The sequence below is a fragment of the Moschus berezovskii genome, chromosome 24, assembly GCF_049115385.1.
Source record: "Moschus berezovskii isolate FMDL1 chromosome 24, NW_MosBer_1.0, whole genome shotgun sequence".
Lineage (NCBI taxonomy): Eukaryota > Metazoa > Chordata > Mammalia > Artiodactyla > Moschidae > Moschus > Moschus berezovskii.
In genome coordinates this window covers 13,941,300-13,963,439 of record NC_142483.1, presented here as the reverse complement: position 1 = coordinate 13,963,439, position 22,140 = coordinate 13,941,300, and the positions used below count along the sequence as shown (strand labels likewise).

Here is a 22,140-nt window from a genome sequence, read left to right as displayed (position 1 = left end):
GTTTCCTCGGTGTGTATGCCCAGGAGTGCGATTGCCGGATCATCCGTTCCGTTCCGTTCCGTTCCGTCGCTCAGTCGTGTCCGACTCTATGCGACCCACCGTGGACTGTAGCCTACCAGGCTTCTCCGTCCATGGGATTCTCCAGGCAAGAATACTGGAGTGGGTGACCATTTCCTTCTCCAGGGGATCTTCCCGACCCAGGGATCGAACCCGGGTCTCCCGCATTGGGGGCAGACGCTTTAACCTCTGAGCCACCAGGGAAGCCCGGCAGTTCTATTTCCAGTAATCTTGAGAAAATTTTGTGGTACTCTGTAAGGTATGTGGGGTCATCCAGACTTTGTTCTTAGTATAAGCAAAGTGTAAGTGTAAGCAATAAGTAACTTGTATTTTAAAAAGTCACAATGTTACCATGTAGAGAATAGACCCAATTGCCAAATGAGGGGTGTCTCCCTTATGTTCATTTCTAATAATGTCTGTAAAGTGGTACTTAATCACTTTTACTAAATCATTATATCACATTAAGAGGTTTTTTTTTTTATTACTTAGGCTTATGGGTCAAAACTTACCATTCTAGAATTTGTTTTTGTTATATTTTATAGATCTTTTTTTTTATAGACCTTTTAAATAACCCATGATAATTTGCATCCTAAATTTCTCTTTAAGATTCTGTCCAGTGCAACTGAAAGTCAGTGTTAAAATTTGTGATTCCACAAGGCAATATTAACTGATTGGTCTTTGGAGCCAGTCTTGGGTATGAATTTTGGCTTGTCCTCGTCCACCCACTGTCAAATAACCTTGGGCCCCTCATTTGGTCTCTCAATCTTAGTTTGTCCTTAGGGAAAAATGGAGACAGTAAAGTTATCTATCTCATAGGATTTTGGGGAGAAGAATTAAATGAAATAATGCCAGGGAAGCATTTTAAGTCAGTGCCTATACACCTAATACATTTTTAATAATTGCACCTACTACTCTCATCACTGAACCTATATTCTATTAGTATTAATTAACCAACAAAGAGAACTATCCTAAAAATACTGGTCACAATTTTTTTTTTAACTTGAAGAATTAGGTTTACTACACCAAAGGCATGAATTTGGAGTTATTTATGTTATGAAGGTCTACATCATAAACTAAACTGAAAGTGGAAAAGGTGAGAATTAATTCATCTCTACTTTAAGCTTTCAGTTGTGTCTGAGTCTTCGTGACCCCATGAATCGCAGCACGCCAGGCTGTCCATCACCAACTCCCGGAGTTCACCCAAACCCAAGTCCATTGAGTTGGTGATGCCATCATCATCTCATCCTCTGTCGTCCCCTTCTCCTCCTGCCCTCAATCTTTCCCAGCTTAAATGAGATTAAATGAAATTTTCTGCTGAGTTTCTGCATTGTCACCAGATTCAAGTTTTACCTTAAAAATTCAATAGCAACTGGCAAATTCCTAGACCATAGACCCCTGGTGAAAAATCAGCAACATAAGAGCATTCCTAAGGGTTTCCAAAGAATTAGCTGGAGAAAGATCCCAAGGTAACTTCTGAGATCTGCCAGTGACCTCCACAGTCAGCCGTCTTAATGAAACACACTAAATTTTCTGGAAATGTACTGCGGGAACTCTGATATCATGATTAACAGAACCACAAAGTGTTTATCTAATGTAACCGTAGATATGCCAAGAGGGCCCTGGATATCCCATAATGTCCCCTTTCCAAACTGGCTGATACCTGAAAGATGACAATCACACTATGTGTGTGGAAACAACAAGACTAAACTTTAAAAGTATTTGTTTAATTGGACTGTTTAACAAGTTTGAATTGGTAGTGCTTTTGCTGTTGCTGAGTTGCTAAGTTGCTAAGTTGTATCTGACTCTCTTGCAACCCCATGGACTGTAGCCCACCAGGCTTCTCTGTCCATGGGATTATTCCAGGCAAGAATACTGGAGTGGGTTGCCATTTCTTTCTCTAGGGGATCTTCCCCACCCAGAGATGGAAACCGCATCTCTTGCATTGGTAGGCAGATTCTTTACTACTGAGCCACAAGGGAAGCCTTAGAGTTTTACTATGTTTAAAATACATTTAAAACAAATGCTTCTTAAAAATATTTATTTTAAATAAATATTTCCAGTTTTGAGAAAACCAATTATGAAATTTCAAGATTAAAAAGAATCATAAAAGAACCAATGACTTTGAAAGAAAAAAAATGGCTTTCTAAAGCAAACTGTCAGATTTGTCTAGCCACTATTACCTAAAAATTAGCTATACATAATCATGATAGACAAAAGACTGGTGTAGCAAGAAAGATTAGACAAAGAAGAAAACACATAGGAGTTTTACAAGATTATTCTTTATTGATAAAAATTAAAGACCCAGGGCTCCTAAACACGTAAGTAGTAAAGGAAAAAAAAGGGTCACTAATGTGAAAATGTTGCACAGACAGATAAATGACAACTCTGGGAAGAGAAAATAATGTGATTTTTCCCCTCTGAACTATGAAATACAGTGACTGTTCAAACAAAGCTAAATCATTTACCACTGCCATAAAATGGCACTTTTTGTCTTTAAATTTGTTAATATTAAAATCTTTTTCTGGGCTGAGAACAGGGGATGGTACTAATATAATTAAGCTGTAGAAATCATAATCTTTTGTGAAATAATGTTTGTAGTCTGAGATTCTATAACAAAAATGCATGTTTCTCTTTCTTTTAGCTAGAAGATGGCCTTGTGTTATTTTTGGAACAAAGAAGTCTATATTGTACTCACTATTTATGTTGTTAGAATGCAAAAGATCAAACCACTGGAGGATTCTCTATTATGTATAGTTTATCATTCTCTTCTCTTCATCTCTTTAATAACGGTTTCCTAGTTCCAACTTAACGGGATTCAATACACTTGATATTTTTAGCACATCTACTATACAGATGGAACTATACTAAGCTATACTGAGGAAATTTATAAAAATCATTCAAAGACATAATAGCAATGCTCAAACTACCATAAAAATTGTGTGTGTGTGCTCAGTCATGTCAGACTCTTTTGGACCCCATGGACTATAGCCCACTAGGCTCCTCTGTCCAAGGAATTCTCCAGGCAAGAATACTGGAGTGGGTTGCCATTTCCTATTCCAGGGTATCTTGCCAATCCAGGGATCAAAACCGTGTCTCTTAAATTTCCTGCAGTGACAGGCGGATTCTTTACCACTGTGCTACCTGGGAAGCCCCACAACAAAACTCAAACATGTGAAGAAGCAAAAACAAGAGTTCAAAAGGAAAATAGCACTTAACAGAAACAGAAATGACCTAGATGTTGGAATTAGCAGAGAATGAATCTGAAAACAGCTACTACAGGCAATATTTGAGAAATCATGAACATAATGGGTACATAGATAGGGAATTCAGCAGGAAATGAAAACTATTTTAAAAGATTTAATTAACAATAAATCCTGTTAACAAAAATTAACAAAATTAACAAAAATTCCTGTCCTACTGTGTAGCACAGGAAACTTAAAACCTATAATGGAAAAGAATATGAAAAAGAATTTATATGTATATACAATATATATATCTCTTTGCTCTACACCAGAAACTAATACAACATTGTAAATTACCTATAATTCAATTGTAAAAAAATTCAGTGATACTTTTAGAGCTAAAAGTACAATATATGAAATGAAACATTCCCTGGGTGAGTTTAACAGTAGATTGGAAACTACAGAAGAAAAGGAGCTAGTAAACTCGGAGATCAATTAATAGAAAAATACATTGGAAACAAACCAAGAGCCACAGTAACATGTAGGATGATAATAAGGAATAAAATATAGATGTGACTTAAAAAATGTAAAAGAAATTTTCCAGAAAAATGTGAAGAGAATGCTGCTGTTCCTGTTCAGTCACTAAACTGTGTCTGACCCTTTGCGAGCCCATGGACTGCAGCAAGCCAGACTTCCCTGTCCTTCACTATCTCCCAGAGTTTGCTCAGATTCCTGTTCATTAAGTCATTGATGCTATCTAACCATCTCATCCTCTGTCGCCTCTTTTCCTTCTGCCTTCAATCTTTCCCAGCATTAGAGTCTTTTCCAATGAGTTGGCTCTTCATATCAGGTGGCCCAAGTACCGGAGCTTCAGCATTAGGATCAGTCCTTCAAATGAATATTCAGAGTTGATTTCCTTTAGGACGGACTGGTTGGATCTCCTTGCTGTCCAAGAAATTCTCTAGAGTCTTTTGCAGCACTGCAATTTGAAGGCATCAATTCTTCAGTGCTCAGCCTTCTTTATGGTTCATCTCTCACATCCACTGGGCTTCCCTGGTGGCTCAGACAGTAAATAATCTGCCTGCAATGCAGGAGACCTGGGTTTGATCCCTGGGTTGGGAAGACTCCCTGAACGAGGGAATGGCAACCCAATCCAGTATTCTTGCCTGGAGAATCCCCATGGACAGAGAGGCCTGGCAGGCTACAGTCCATGGGGTCACAAAGAGTCAGACACCACTGAGCCACTAAGCACAACACAGCTCACATATGTCATGACTACTGGAAAAACCGCAGCTCTGACTATACAGACCTCTGTCAGCAAAATGATGCCTCTGCTTTTTAACATGCTGTCTAGGTTTATCATAGTTATCCTTCCAAGGAGCAAGTATCTTTTAATTTCATGGATGCAGTCACTGTCTGCAGTGATTCTGGAGCCCAAGAAAATAGTTTGCCACTGCTTCCACTGTTTCTCTTCTATTTGCCATGAAGTGATGGGACTGGATGCCATGAACTTAGTTTTCTGAAGGTTGAGCTTTGAAGCCAGTTTTTTCACTCTCCTCTTTCACTGTCAAGAGGCTCTTTAGTTCCTCTTTACTTTCTTCTGTTAGAGTGGTATCATCTGCATATCTGATGTCATTGATATTTCTCTCAGCAATCTTGATTCCACCTTGTGATTCATCCAGCCCAGCATTTTGCATGATGGACTCTGCATGTAAGTTAAATAAGCAGGGTGACAATAAACAGCCTTGATGTATGCCTTCCCCAGTTCTGAACCAGTCAGTTGTCCCATGTAAGGTTCTAAGTGTTGCCTTTTGAATTGCATACAGGTTTCTCAGGAGACAGGTAAGATGATCTAGCATTCCCATCTCCAAGAATTTTCCAGTTTGTTGTGATCCATGTAGCTAACGGCTTTAGCATAGTCAATGAAGCAGTAGCAGATTTTTTTTAAAAATTCCCTTGCTTTCTCTCTGACCCAACAAATGTTGGCAATTTGATCTCTGGTTCCTCTGCCTTTTCTCAATCCAGATCTCTGGATCCTCTGCCTTTTCTAAAGAGAACTGGGCAGGTAAAATTTTGAAGAACTGATTGTTAAAAAAATCTCAGCAAGCTCCAAGCAGAATTAATATAGAGAAAATCACATCTAGTTACATCCTGAGCCTATCATACTATATAACACACTGAAAATCAAAGGTAAGGAGAAAAAATCTTCAAAGCAGCAGAGAAAAATGACTCACTGTATCCAGAGGAAAAAAGATAAAAATGATGGCTGACATTTCATCAGAAACATTAAAGATCAGAAGAGAATAGGATTATATCTTCAAAGTGGGAAAAGAAAAAATAAACTGTCAAGTAAAAGTTCTGTATCCAGCAAAATTATCCTTCAAGAATGAGAGTGAAATACAGATATTTTTAAATAAACAAAAGCTGAGAGAAGTCTCTGCTACCAAACATTCAATGCAAAAAGAAAAGAAAAACAGAATGAATTTCTTTAGGCTGAAGGGAAATGGTAACAGAAATCTTTATGAAAGAATAAAGAGTGCTAGAAATGGTAAATGTGTAGGCATATACTACCTTATTTCTTATTTAATTTTTTAGAAGACATTTGCTTAAAAAAATTTTTTTAAAAAGAAGAAGACAGCTGTTTAAAGGAAAACTAAAACAAAATTTAAAAAATCCTATGGTGTTTATAACACATGTAACAGTAAAATATATGATTACACAAAGAATTGTGGTAAGTAGACATATGGTATTCTTATCAGTAAGAGTGATACTTTGCATAGTAAAGTAACTCTCAAGATAAACTATGCACTTAAGTTAAAGATAACTATTGTAATCCTTACAAGTCACAACTAACAAAACATTTTAAAAGGGAGATTAGAACTTTCTTGGAGGATGAGGGTAACATCTCAGTTTATGGAAGTCCCACAACCTAGAACAGGGCCTAACAGGTGCTGAATTCTGAATAAATTTAAATTAAGCAACAAATTTAAGTTCAGTTCTGTTCAGTTGGTCAGTCATGCCCGACTCTTTGTGACCCCATGGACTGCAGCACGCGAGGCCTCCCTATCCATCATCATCTCCCAGAGCTTGCTCAAACTCGTGTCCATTGAGTCAGTGATGCCATCCAACCATCTCATCCTCTGTCATCCCCTTCTCTTCCTGTCTTCAATCTTTCCCAGGATCAAGGTCTTTTCCATTGAGTCAGTTCTTTGAAGCAAGTGGCCAAAGTATTGGAGTTTCAGCTTCAGCACCAGTCCTTTCAATGAATATTCAGGACTGATTTCCTTTAGGATGGACTGGTTGGATCTCCTCGCAGTCCAAGGGACTCTCAAGAGTCTTCTCCAACACCACAGTTCAAAAGCATCAGCGCTCAGCTTTCTTTATAGTCCAACTCTCACATCCATATATGACTACTAGAAAAACCATAGCTTTGACTAGATGGAATGGACCTTTGTCAGCAAAGTAATGTCTCTGCGTTTTAGTATGCTGTCTAGGTTGGTCATAGCTTTTCTTCCAAGGAGTAAGCGTCTTTTAATTTCATGGCTGCAGTCACCATCTGGAGTGATTTTGGAGCCCCCCTGCCCCCGCCAAAAAATAAAGTCTCTCACTGTTTCCACTGTTTCCCCATCTATTTGCCATGAAGTGATGGGACCGGTGCCATGATCTTAGTTTTCTGAATGTTGAGTTTTAAGCCAGCTTTTTCACTCTCCTCTTTCACTTTTATCAAGAGGCTCTTTAATTCTTCACTTTTTTCTATAAGGGTGGTGTCATCTGCGTATCTCAGGTTATTGATATTTCTCCTGGCAATCTTGATTCCAGCTTGGGCTTCATCCAGCCCAGCATTTTGGATGATATACTCTGCATATAAGTTAAATAAGCAGGGTGACAATATACAGCCTTGACGTACTCCTTTTCCTATTTGGAACCAGTCCGTTGTTCCACATCCAGTTCTAACTATTGCTTCTTGACCTACATACAGATTTCTCAGGCAGCAGGTAAGGTGGTCTGGTTTTCCCATCTCTTTAAGAATCTCCCACAGTTTGTTTTGATCCACACAATCAAAGGCTTTGGCATAATCAATAAAGCAGCAGATGTTTTTCTAGAACTCTCTTGCTTTTTCAAGAGTAAGAATATATGTAAACATATGAATAAAAAGACTAACAGGATAGGCAGTGATAAGCACCATTGAAGAGGCAACAATAAAGTATCATCAGAGTTCAGAGGTGACAAAGACTATATTACATAGAAAGCAGACAAAATGACTGTAATTTTACACTTATGGAAAAACACAGGTATTAGAGCTTCTCTGTCGTTACACACACACACACATAGATACACTGTGCTATGGTTTTTGTTCCCCAGGCTGGAACATTGTTACTCTCTGTGGAGAGGTTTCGTCTAGCTGTGGAGGAGGTGAATCTAGAACAGCCACGCCATCAATACTTCCTCTATACCCACTAGCAGGCACTCCCCATTTCTTTATTTTCCAGTCCTGGTAACCACTACTCTCCTTTCTATCTCTACAGCTGTGAATATTCTGAACATTTCATATAAATGGAATCAAACAGCATGTGGCCTTGGATTTGAAAGGAAGTGGGTGTGGCTACAAAGGACACACGAGAGAGCTCGGTTGTGATAAGGATGTACTGCGTCTTGATGGTGTCAGTGTCAGTATACTGGTTGTGACTATGTATTACAGTTTTGCAAAGTGCTATCTTTCGAGGTAACTGGGTAAAGGGTACACGGCATATTATTATCATACTACGTTACTTCTTACAACTGAACGTGAATCTACAGCTGTAAAACTTCTGCTAAAAAAAGACTTAATCTTCAGGGATTTCTAGCAAGGTCCCTTGAGCTCCCAGACTAGGCAAGGTCTCCTTGTCCTGAGCTGTGATAATACCCTGTACTTCTGTTTCATGTCATTCATCACGATCAAAATTTGAAAATTATTTCTGTTGTCATGACTTTAACATCTGTCACTCTTATTAGATTGCAAGTTCTCTGAGAACAAAGACAACATCTGTCTAGCTTGTGGCCAAACTATAACCTAGTACCTGATCCATAGGACATCACTAATAACTATTTGTTGAATGAATCCTGGCACATCTTAGAAATCTTCTAGATATTACACTTTGTCTTTTTTGGATGAGCAGTCAGGTCTTTGAGTATGTAAATGGTCCAGTTGGACCAGAACTATCAGAACTTACTTTTTCACCCCTTAGACCGAAGTACTCTCTGTAAAAGTTACAACGTTCTAGCCAAATACACAAAAAAAGACAGTGTGTGTAACAACAGAGAAATAAAGTCGACTTTGACTTTTAAATGCTCACACTTAATGACTCCTCAGAAACTTGTGAATAAATGACATGTGGCAAGTTCTAACTAAGAAACATCTAATGTAAGATCTTAAAATGCAGAAGACCATGACCCTTAGCCAAGCTAAGAAAAAGAAAAAGAAAAAAGAAAAGCATGCTCTGATAAATTAGATTAGAAAAAAAGCTGCTTATAAATGTCCTTCTCTTTTCATCTATTTCTCCTCTAGATGTGAAATGAACCTTATCTCTCTTATTTAGGGCACAAAAGTTGATGAGTTATCTTTACAAAAGCTTCTAATTCCAATTCTATTTCCTATTTTGGGGTCTGGGTCTTCTGTGTTCCGCCCTGTTCCTCAGAAAGGAGCTGAACACCTCATTCTGTCCAAGAAAACAAAGACAGATTGGGTCTTGACAGAAATACGTGAGAAACCCCGTGAGGACAGTCATTTCCTCCACTCAGGAAGTACTTCTGCTAAACCTGTCCTTTGCTCTCCTTCACAGCATATGGTTTTTCCCCAGGGCAAAGCCTTACTTGCCAGCAGGGAAACACTACTCTGGTCTGCCTTTTGCTGGATGCCCTTTCTAACCCTTCCGAGAAAGGTGGCTAAAGTTAGAAGTTCTAAAGGGAACTCTGGGCCTCTGGAGCCACCCTCTCTACTCCCTGGGGTCTCCTTCAACACAACCTCCCAATGCAACAGGCACTGGTAATGAGGTGGAAGAAGATGCTCTAGCAAATATCACAAGCCATCCCCACCCCAAGAAATCCCATTAGTGGTCTCTACACATTTCCAATCCACACCCCTCACCCTGCTCTGAAATCAGGACACTGTGTGTGCAAAACAGGCGACAGCAGCTCGGCAGTGACCAGGAAGGCACCTCCCCGGTCCTTTCCACTCACACTTTGTTATCCTTCTGAATGGCAACAGGTCGTTTTTGGTTTTTTTTTTCCATACTACTTACAAAACAATAAAGAAAAATTATAATAGAAAAATTGTAATCAAAAGGTTTCCACAGGATACACAATTCAAAACCACAATTTTTTTTCCCCACTGTGCAACAGCTCTGTGCAACTGGCACTTACTTAAGACAGCTTTCAAAGAAAATATGTTTGCAGTTCAAAGATAAGTAAGTTTTTAGTAAACTGTCAAAAGGACTTTTTTCTTCTTTGCTGCTGGTGGAAAAATCCAAAAAGAAAGAGTAAGTAAGAGGAGAAGGCTTCTCTCTGAATTATACTACACGTGCAGACCTAGCTTGCCAGAAATTCATTAATAACTAGAATAATCAGGGCAAGTGGCCATTCCTCACCACCCCACCCTTGTCCTGAGTTAGGTTTTGCCATCAAAATAATGAGAATGAAATGCTAAAATTATCATATGTGATTAATTAAGTTATTAAACTGCTTTAACTTTCGATCTCATACAAGCTTTACATTAAAAACCTATGTTAATTCAAAGTATGCAATTAAAAATAGGGAAGATGAATTTTAACAAGGCCTCCTTTTGGATCAATTCTAACTGAAAAGTGTCCTAATCGCAATATCAGACAACAAAGAACAAAACCAAGAAGCCAGTCTGGAACCCCTAGGACACCAGATAGTAGAACAAGCTCAAGGGCTAAACCAAAACTAGTGTCCATAAGAAAGTTTTCCAGCTAGTGAACCCATGCAGCTCTGGTTTGTGTGAAGGACGCTGCACTGTGGGTCACTCACATATGCCGTCCTTTCAAGGCTGTATTTTGCCTGTTGCCCAACATAATTTTTGTGAAGAACTAGCAATTCAGTGCCACATTTAAGGACCCACATAAGGGATTACCAATGTCAAAGCTGTAAGTCCATAAGGAAAGGGTCAAACCTCTGCAGAAACTATAAGAGGAAATTTAAATGACAAATAAAATTACAAAATGATAATTCTACAAATAGAAAACAAATTATTCACCATTAAAGCTCAAGACGGCGCAAAGACACAAAGACTCCAACCTGAACTGAATGAGAGGCAGACCCAGCCTTTCTTTTTCATTTTGGAAACGGGGCGGGGGAGCAGGGACTAACATAGAACCTGAAGCTGCACAGTTTAGGAAATTTCAGAAAAACACTTTTTTTTTTTTCTTCTGTAGGAAAACAGACTCCCAGCTCCTTCTGCTCCTCCTTAGTTAGCTAACAGCACGGGAACCTCCTCAGCATTATTTCATGGTAAGCAGATGGTAGTCTGAAATTTCTTTGATAAAAACAATCTACTGGCAGGGGTTGGAGAGAGGTCAGTGGAACCCAGATTAACAATTGATCAGCTCTAATGAACCGTCATAGCAATAAACTCAGAGCCCGTACACAGACAGACCTGCTATTCCAGGAAAAGCAATGGGGCCAACACCCGAGCTGTTAACAGACTTGCACATAACAGCATCAATGTTTCACCGTTTCCAAACCTTCATCTAAGCAGACATACATTCTTGGGTGCACATCTATTTTCTCAAAGGCTTCTCTCTTCCACTTTTCCACAAAAGCGCGTGTGATTTACTCTGACCCAGAGAACATTCCGTCATGGTCCAGACACTGAATGACACTCTGTAATACTGACAGATTATTTCAACATCTACTCTGTGCTCAAACCACAGTGTAGCCTCTGATATTTGTCTTGTACTTATACAGAACAGATGACAATGGGAGAGGAAAAGCTGAGCCCATCATCACTGTTCCCAAGAGAACCAAAGCTGTAAGAACCCAGAGACCTATTCTCTCAGTCTCTGTACTTGTGGAGAGAGATGCTCATGCTGCATTCATGCTTCCATCACCACATTTGACAAGGGAATAATCGGTATGCTGTCCCAGAATTTTATTGTAAGGGTTCAATCACAGGGAGGAAGTCAGAAAACTCTTAGAAAATCACAACTGCTTCAAAAGGAAAAAAAAAAAAAAAGAGAGAGCACTTGTTAAACTAAACCACAGAACATTTTCCTCTACTGAAGAAAAAACAATCCTGTAAGTCAATTAAATTATTCCTTCACTCACCCAATTAGTTTTTGAAGACAACTGATCTCAAAATAAAATTGCCTAAATGAGTCATAAACACCTGATTTTCCAAGAGTCCTGAGCTCCAATAATCTTTTTCAATCTCTTACAAACTTACTTCTTCCTTTGGGACCAATGAATCCAAATGTTCGACCCAGAAAAACTCAAGAACAAGGACATTCTCTTGCATAAGCACCATACAGGGGTCAAAATGAAGAAATTCAAAATTGAGACAATATTAATGTCTAAAGCACAGTCCATATTCAAATCTTTGTTTCTGGTTCCAGATCTTATTTAGGATCATTTGTATTTGCATTCAGTTGTCATGTATCTTTATTGTCCTTTAATGGAGAAGACTCTTGAGAGTCCCTTATACTGCAAGGAGATCCAACCAGTCCATTCTAAAGGAGATCAATCCTGGATGTTCATTGGAGGGACTGATGCTAAAGCTGAAACTCCAATACTTTGGCCACCTCATGCGACGAGTTGACTCACTGGAAAAGACTCTGATGCTGGGAAAGGTTGGGGGCGGGAGGAGAAGGGGACGACGGAGAATGAGATGGCTAGATGGCATCACCGACTCTGTGGACATGAGCTTGAGTGTACTCCGGGAGTTGGTGATGGACAGGGAGGCCTGGCGTGCTGTGATTCATGGGGTCGCGGAGAGTCGGACACGACTGAGCGACTGAACTGAACTGAACTGAATGTTCCTCAATCAAAATTTTGATGACATTTTATCATAGTTAGATTCAGGTTATCAATTTGAGACAAGAAGTCTACACAAGCAATATTTTATTTTTCCTGGCTATCACATCTGAAGGCACTTTTTCTCTTTGTACTGTTATTGATATTAACTTTGATTACCTGTTTAAGATGGTGTCTGCCAGGATTATCCATAATAAAGTTATTTTCCCTTTGTAATTATTAATAATAAGCAACTTTTGGACAGATACTTTGAGATTATCAATGTCCTGTTCTTCATCAAACTTTTACCTGCCAATTTTAGTATACATTGAAGATTCTTGCCTGAAGCAATTACTAAGATAATTTTATAATGCCATCATTTTTTCTGTATTCAGTAGTTGACAGTGTACTATAAGGGATTTCCCAGGTGGCCCTGTGGTAAAAAAATCCACCTGCCAATGCAAGAGTTGCAGGTTCAGTCCCTGGGTTGGGAAGATCCCCTGGAGGAGGAAATGACAACCAAATCCAGTATTTTTGCCAGGTTAATGTCTTGAACAGAAGAGCCTGGCAGGCTATAGTTTATGGGGTCCCAAAGAGTCAGACATGATTTAAGTGACTGAGCATGAGCAGGGATCAGTACTGGTCCATGGCCTGTTAGGAACCAGGCTGCACAGCAAGAGGTGAGCAACAGACAAGCAAGTGAAGCTTCATCTGTATTGATAATGCTCCCCATTGCTCACACTATCTCCTGAACTCTTCCTCCTGTCAGATCAGCAGCACCATTAGCTTCTCACAGAAGCATGAACCCTAAATGCAACGCACTTAAATCATATCAAAACCATCCTTCCACTTCCCATTTGTGGAAAAATGATCTTCTATTAAACCAGTCCCTGGTGCCAAAAAGGTTGGGGACCACAGCTAAAAGAGCTTTCCCTTCTCTGTTATTTATGTATTTGTCTATTTATCCATCTGTTTGTTTATTTGAGCTTCCCAGGTGGCGCTATTGGTAAAGAATCCACCTGCCAAAGCAGGAGACACAAGAGATGCAGGTTTGATCCCTGTGTAGGAAAGATCCCCTGGAGAAGGAAATGGCAACCCACTCCAGTATTCTTGCCTGGTAAATCCCACAGACAGAGGAGCGTGGTGGGCTACCATCCATGGGGCCACAGAAAGTCAGACACTCCTGAGCAACTGAGCATGTGGATTGTTTTCTATTTATTATCAGCTTGGACTCACAGATTCTCGTCAAATTAAGTTGGTTTGAGTTGACTTTCTGTCAGTTACAACCAGAATATTGCTGAAAAAACTTCTGGAACTCCCAAGGAGAGAAAGAGAGTTTTCTTGGCAAGGCACTGAAAAGGTCCATACAACTGTCACATTTGCAAAGGTGCTTCCTAATGCTTTCATTAAATCCCTTCCAGTCCACTCTAGGAAGTTCAAATCCTTGAAGAGGAGGCACACTTCAGACAAATGTAACCAACAAATGCCCCCTGATTCTTCCTGGAGCCACCAAGCAGGTAAGGCTATAGAAAGACAAGGTGCTTCTTGCTATTTTCCGCTGACTCTGCCCTTTGTAACTTCGCTCAAAGAGCAGGGCTGTCCGCCCCATTCCTCTCCAGGTGTTACCAACAATCCCCAAGGCTTTTCCCACCTCTTCCTGGAGCCTCTGATGCTTAACTGCATTCTTGGTTCTATTTGCTTCATACATTCAGCGTTATGACTAAGAATGACTGCTTCCTCTCCAGACCCATTCTTCAACCTTCTCCACCGAAAGTCTCAGAAACTCTGAACCAAATCAACTATACCAACAGTTAGGTCCAGTCAATGGTTGATTACAGCAGGAAATCAGAAAACTAGAGACAGTTATTGGAGGTATCCTTTCCCCCAAATTCCACCCTTATCACCTCACCATTTCTCTACCAAGTACCCTTTCCGTACAGCTACCATCCCTGGGTTCTAGAAACCACTCCCTCCCCTTGCTCCTTCAGGACAGGTGTGTGGCTTGCCCCAAGAATATAACACCATTGTTTGTTGGTTTCTTTTACCATGCATTTGTAAATATTCTCATTATTAAACTTGCCTCTATTCCTCCATTTGAGTGGGCATTCTTTCTCCACAAGGCAAAAATTATAGATGGAAGTGATGACAAGAGGGACACCCAAGGGACAGACACATGGTCAAAGGCTATCTTTGATATCAGCATCTTTTTCTGTGCTTGAAGATTTATCTCTTCCATATGAATGAAAACATGGCAAAATAAACACTATTTCCTAATTGTGACCACATGGCACTAAAAGAAGTACGTATGTTCTAGCAAAGCACAGCCTTAAGGAGTTAAGATTCACTCCTGTTTTGCCAGCAGTGAGGAAAAGTCACAAACTCAAAATGACAATACAGATAAAATTTCCTTCTGGAAGGACCCAAAGGAACCTCAAAGTATTATTCAGTTCACTTCTTGCCTTTTACTATGTTTTCTATATACATGGCAGCATCGAAATCCTTCCCAACCAGATGCATGGGTGCTATGTTAGATACGAGATTCACTATAAGAAACTTATTAAGCAGATGTTCAAATCCAGGTCTGGGAATGATGTAATTTTTAAATATAATTAACAGTAAATTCAAGGTTAGATCCATATGTTCTTTTAGTCACTTAAAATGAAGTCATGGAAGAGGGATTTGGATATATTCTGCCATCTATCTTATCAATTTATCATTAAAAGCTCTGGCGATTACTGTCAGTTGACTGATTAACTCCCCTAGAATTAGGAGTTCACTGAAACCTGGTTACATGCGTGTAAGTATGCATTATCTCCTGTAATTTACACAGTGGAAAATGGTTAAGGATCATTGTCCTGTCTTGTTAAGAAATAGGTACATTTATTTCAACTCTGTACCATACTCTAAAAAGCCTTCTCCCCAAACATCTGAACCCTAGTATTCCCAGTATACCTAGTGTTTCTCCTTTAGCAGCAAGCACAAAAAGCAGTTTAACTCAACTATAATCAGTTACCTGCAAGTCAGCATCAAATTCATGTTTCAGGTGTGCCTCTTCCGCAGCCTCCACAAGACGCTGGAAAGATAGAAAGCAACACAAAGAATCAGAAATGTGACCTGGACCCCATTTCAACATTGTGAAAACACTGACATTTCTCCATTGCCCCAAAATGACAGATCATACCATGGCATTCAAACTGTGACTTGGTGCCTATGCTCCCACAAAACTGAAAATAACATCAGTGTCAAAATCTAGTTTTTGCTTTTATCATCCAATTATATATGTATATAAATGCACACATATTCTGTATCTACTTTCATAAAAATTCAAAGACACTGGCTCTTGAGGCCAGATATGGACTCCAAAACCTACCTAGAAAAGTATATTCCTTAAGCATAGAAAGCCCACGGTCAAGATTTATTGAACTGAACTGAGTCCAACTCTAAGTGGGCTTTCTTCCCCAGTGGTTTGGAAACAGTATTTATTTTAATTCCTTCAATCATTTAAGGTCAACTCTTTCTGCACCCAGCTCTGGTGCATAATTATCAGGTAACGTTTATTTGAAGTTAATGGTATATCAATGCCATCTTGACAATCTGTATCCCAATAAGAAAATCACTAAAATTAAATCAATAACTAGCAACTATAAATAAACAACTATTGTTACTCTTCTTTGCCAATGAAATTCAGCCAATACATATTGTTATGAAATAATTTTTATAAAATTCCATTTAATGCCAATCGTTTATTCTTTAATTTAAAGTTACCAACAATAAGTTATTTCTCACCATGAAAATGTAAGCTACAGGATATTGCAGAAAATTCATTTAGTGAAATAATATTTCATTGAAATTTTATTAAATTTAAAGAAAAACTTCAGATCCAGGTAAAAATTAAACCATTTGTACTTTTCCCACAGTTATCCTTGTAGCCTATGCTGTCTTTAGCTTGCTTTTTTGACATACTATAGAACTGAGTTTAACAGGCCATGTTTCAAAAATTATGACATTAGATTAATCTCTAAATGATCACAAATCAAAAGATAAATGTTCCATGAATTATTATTAAACTGGACATGGGAATACAGAGGCTGAAATATATTTGGGTAAGTTGGGCACCAGTAGAAGCCCTAAAGCCCTTTCTCTCCAGAGGACATTTAAAGAAAGTGACAGGTCAGCCAGAGATACTGCTGCACACAGAATGGAAACTGGGAAGCGTGACCAGTTTGGTTTCCCACACTCTCTTCAGATAGTTGGGAAGAAGCTTCTCCTTCTCTGCTCAGTCAAAGAACAGATCCCAGGAAAATATTACAGGGCCAGAGCCAGAAGATCCAGTGCCAATTCTAGGGAAGGTACAGTCCCCTACCATTGGGAAATCTGGGCAAGCCCTTCCCCTCTCTAATTCTTGGGATGGTTTCCTCATCCCAAACATATGAAAAGACAATCCCAGATCAGTGGTTCTCAAAGTGGAGTCCCCCACCAGCAGCATCAGTTTCACCTGAGAACCTGTTAGAAACGCACATTTTCAAGTCCCATCCCAGTCCTATAGAATCAGAAGCTCTGGGGCTGAGCTCAGTAAGCTTTTTATTTTTTTTTTAATATCTATTATTTTTATTTATTTGGCTGCACCAGTATGTGGGCATGTGGAATTTAGTTCACCAATCAGGGATAGAACCTGGTCCCAATGCGTTGGAAAGCACAGAGTCTTAGCCACTGGACCAACAGGGAAATTATCCTATAAATTTGTTTTAACAGGCTCTCTGGACGGTTCAGAAGCTGCTATAGTTTGAGAGCCACTGACTACAAACAGCACTCATCCCAGATCCCCTTGTAATGAGCGTCAGCAACCTTCTAAGGTTTCCTCAACCTCATTTATCTTTTTAAAATTCTCTGTGTGTGTATATACATACAGATGTCTTTTCACTGTAAGATATAAAATACTTTATAGGAAAGAGCCATAAAATAAAGATGATGAGAAACAGAGAAAAAAGAAGAGACACTATCTATGTAGCCTGGACACACTGGCCCCAGCTTTCAATGGGCCACGGTCTTTTTGGAAACATCCTGGTCAAGGAAGCTTATTAACAGCCTGTGATGACTTGATACAATTTGTAAATGTATCAATGTGGACCCTGAAAGATAAATGACTAATAGTGATTTAAGAAATCTGTGTTTGTGTGAGCTTATTTTTCTAATCATTGTAACAGATTTAGAATGTATATGCATGTACCATGAAATCATTTACAAACTGTTATAAGGTATGTGTAATAAATATTATACATCTTTGAACACTTACATATCAAAAAAGCCATTCACTTTGACTGTGTATTTACAGTCATAGAAGTTGTTTTCTCATGGTGTCTAAGTACTTTGAGAACCCAGAAAAGAAACTGCAATGAAATGGACAAATGATCAAAAGATAAAAACAAAATAAAATTTCTTAATGAACGAGACAGATAATATTGAAAAAAGTGAAGAATTGGAAACCCAAAAAACAGTAAAGCAGTATAGGACCAACAAATAAGAAACAGGCAACTTGAAGTTATCATGAAACAACATAGCATAAAATGCATTTCATATAATGTTTTATTTACATGTATATTTATGTATATCTCATACATGCCATAAACAAGTTTGTGTATAGAGCTTCCCTGGTGGCTCAGTGCTAAATAATCCACCTGCCAATGGAAGAGATATGGGTTTGATACCTGATCTGGGAAGATCCCACATGCCACAATGTAGCAACTAAGCCCATGTGCCACAGCTATTGAGCCTGAGCTTTAGAGGCCAGGAGCGGCAACCACTGAGCCCACATGTCGCAACTACTGAAGCCTGCAAGCCCTGGAGCCCGTGCTCTGCAACAGAAGCCACTGCAATGAGAAGCCTGAGCAATGCAACTAGAGAGTAGCCTCTGCTCACTGCAACCAGAGAAAAATTCACAAAGGAACAAAGACCCATTACAACCAAAAATAAAGTAATTAATTAAAATATCTTTTAAAAAAATCTGTGTATGGCATAACATGAAATGTATTTCAACTACAAATACTGCAGTGCAAGCCACAGGGCACAAGAAGAGAACACACTAGAAACAATTCTTTAATACTGTACAAACCACTGACACCAGCCAGAACACTGTTCTTTGTGTGGAGCAGTTGAGTCCATGAGAATTTGAATCCTGCTGGCTGGCTGTTACGTTCATTTTCAAGTTAAATCTGCTGCATGCCTTTTTTTAACTTAATTTATCTCACACATTTCTTGTTTCCATAAAGATATTTTCCCATCAGGCTTACTACAGTGCTTTAGGAGATATGATTCAGAAAAAGTTAGTTAACTGGCAGCCATACATAATACTGTCTCATGTGAAGCATGGAAGTACTTTGGAACAGGGCTCTTTGAAAGGACATATCCTTCTTGTAATGGAGTTATCCCAGTCTGCGCTCTGATGCCAACAGGAGACAGGCCTACATCATATGAGAGAATTCAGGGGAACCCTCGGCCTCTCCCGCACCGACAAGAATAGACCAGTTGCTATACACATGATAATGACAAAAAAGCACCACAAGAAACAAGAACACCTTTTGGAAAGAGCAAAACATTGTCAATCTTTCTCAAAACACTAGTATAAAGATAAATTAATTATAAGAAATGTTATTTAAGAAAGAAATCATGTGCCATAAATTTACCTAAGACAGAGCAGTCCTGGAGACAGTGTTCCCATTGTTAATAAAATAAAAATAAACCGAATCATCATTAACAAAATCAAAACTACTCAACTTCCAACTCATGCTTACCAGCAGAAAATAATAGCCCAGAGTGTCCTCTTCTGAGCAAATATCCTTATCATCTAAGTCAAATTTGGTATGTTTTTAAAATAATTTTGATTATTATTTGCAGGCAAGGAAAATCAATTTAAAGGTGCTAATATTTTAGTTACTATATAAGGAACTGCCACTGAGCCAGAGAACTGTCACTCAATCATATCTATTAGAAAGGCAGTGTTCTTTTAATAATAAGTTAATTTTCTCTTGTATGAATTCCTCTTTTGGCTTTGTAGATGGGACTACAGAATTGTGTGTTTTTTAATTAAAACTACACACTGGAAATAAAAATGGCTTTGAAGACTGGTATTAAAAATTGAGATTTGAGAAAGCAGCAGTTTTGTCCATAGGTACCCTTTCCCCCTTAATAACCAAGCATTTCCTTACTAAATAAAAATTATAACAATATAGCAGAATATACATCCTGGCCTTGAAACAAAGCACCTACAAGCTAAAAACTTGCAATTCATCAATTAATACTACTACATTGACTTTTAATATTTCTGAATAACTCTTCCTTTTTAGTGGAATAAACACAAAAGTTATCTTTATATATATAAAATGCTAGAAGTCGTGGACCATAGATAGTATTTATAGCTCTGGTGAAGGCAAAACTGCCAAGGGGAACAGCAGGGGTATTAAGGCATTTCATTTAAAATCACATCTTATTTCTTGTTACAATGAATCGACATATATCATGCAACAATACAGAATGCACAGTCTCCCATCTCCTCCCCTGAAAACACTTAAATCAAGGCTAGCATTAAAGACATTGGAGATGTCACATTCTCTGTCACGGTCCAGAAGAGGGAAAATAGGACACCAAGTCAAAGTAAAAATTGGATCAGAAGAAGAAAATGATTTTTTGTTCTACTTGTATTTCATTTTTTGGTTCCAGATCTTTTTGGCTTAAAAGGAGAAAAGATGGAAAGAAATACGCAGTGAAAAGTGGGGAGAGTAATGGAAAATACAATTCCACAACCAAAGTAACTTATTGCTGGAATCCTACTGATTCTCTCAGGTGAACAAACTGTGCACAAGTGAAAAAAGTTTTTTAATAAATATCCCTAAAATTGGAGCAGGGACAATTATGCCCAAAAAGCCTTAAAAGAGAAACATAAAAACCATATGTAGAACTTCTCTTGGGGTACAGTGAATAAGAATCTGCCTGCCAATGCAGAGAACAGAGATTTGATCTCTGGTCCAGGAAGATTCTACATCCCGAGGAGCAACTAAGCCCATGAACCACAACTATTGAGCCTGTCCTTTAGAGCCCCTGAGCCGCAGCTACTGACACCGGTGCACCTAGAGCTGTGCTCCGCAGCAAGAGAAGCCGCCGCAGCGAGAGGCCCACGCACCAGCAACAGAAAGCAGCCGGCACTCGCCTCAACAGAAGAAAGTCTGAGGGCAGCAACGAAGCCCTAGTGCAACCAAAAATAAATAAGTCAGTCAATAGATTTTTTTCTAAAAACACATGAAAATAAAAGAAAAATGATATCTTTATTTCTCATGTTAAAGATAAAAAGCTTTGGCTTGTAAATTCCACGATCATGGGATACAGGAATTTTAACGAAAATCTCAAACTATTTAATATGTCTAGTGATTTCACTTTGTGTTTTACAAAGACACTTAATGTTCATATTTGGTTTTTATTGCCTTTTTTCTCTGAAATGAGTACAAAATTCTTTCTCAAATAATGCTTAAATTCAACTGAAGGGATTCTGAGGAAAATCTGCGGTCATGTTAACATAGCGCTAGTTATTCAATTGTCTTTAATACCAGAAAAAAGATCACGTGACTCTTCCTTCAAATCAACAAGAGCTAAACTTGCAGAAAAGCAGCTAAATGGAGCAATTAAAGAGAAGCAACAATCACTGTCACAACCACACCCAGCGTGGCATGGTTCATCTTTTCCTTACACAAAGGGTTAGCAGCTTTTGTTTCAGGAACCGCCAATGCGTGTGATGGAGTAAAAGTTACATGCTGTGCCAATCAGTATGTACAGTAGGTGATTATTCTCCTAGTACCATGTTACGATCATGTCAACTTGACATAGTGACCACCTGAAGAGATAAGGACAGAGGAAACCCAGGTTCTCTCTATAGTCACAGATTTCAAACTCAACTGATCCTAGAAACAAAAATGAAAAATCTCTATTCTCATTAAATGCCATCAGTTCATCAAAAGATCTGTCCAGAAATCTGGACAAAATGAGACTGATTTGTCCCAGGATTAGTTCTAAACACTCCATCCTTGTATGAAGAGTCAGAAACCACCAGTTTAAGAACTGTCACGTTGGGGGGAAAAGTAAGATATTTAAATTTACATTTTCACTTCATCTGGTGTTAATCTCTTCTCTTCTCCAATCTGGATATAGTTTTTATCACCCTGTAACAGTATACATTAGGGCTCCCCAAGAGACTCAGTGGTTAAAGACTTCACCTGCCAATGCAGAAGACTCAGGAGATGTGGGTTCAATCCCTGGGTTGAGAAAATACCCGGGAGAAGGAAACTTCAACCCAAGCCAGTATTCTTGCCTGGAGAATCCCATAGACAGAGGAGCCTGGCAGGCTAGAGTCCGTAAGGTCACAGAGTCGGACACAACTAAGCACACAGGCAATAGTGTAGGTTAATCTTTGATGCTTTTGTAGCTAGAGTAACTGAAGGACTTGTATCACCAGTAAGCCATGGAACATCATGAGGTGGTTTACAGAGGGTGGAGGACATGCATAAAGAAAATAGCTATTTCCCTATAAAGAGCTAAATGACAAATCATGGTAACAATAAGCCATGAAGCATCCCAGAAAAAAAAATTACATTTCAGTTGAGCTCTAAAGGAAAGTGGGACATTGTTAAAAGAGCATTCCAGCCCAAAGAAACATGGCAAACAAAGTTCTGGAGGCAAGAAAACTTTTGGGACTTTGTTCTATTAATAGCTGGATCTCCAAGACCTATGCAGAGACCACATCAATGGCTGAATTACCATCAGGTAGTAAATCAGGGCAAAAGGAATAACCTGGAGAGATGGACACCAACTAGACAAGAAATCCAAGACATCTTTCCCTCCTACTCTGAAACAC

General features: G+C 38.9%; 1 protein-coding gene across 1 annotated transcript in view; it reads right to left on the bottom strand.

Moving 5' to 3' along the window:
* Nucleotides 1-22,140, bottom strand: part of CACNA2D3 (calcium voltage-gated channel auxiliary subunit alpha2delta 3) — a 902,079-nt gene that overhangs the window by 587,561 nt on the left and 292,378 nt on the right. The window contains exon 4 of the mRNA XM_055414097.2: nt 15,259-15,318. Within this exon, the coding sequence (XP_055270072.2) occupies nt 15,259-15,318 (60 nt within the window). The remainder of the gene's footprint in view (nt 1-15,258; nt 15,319-22,140) is intronic.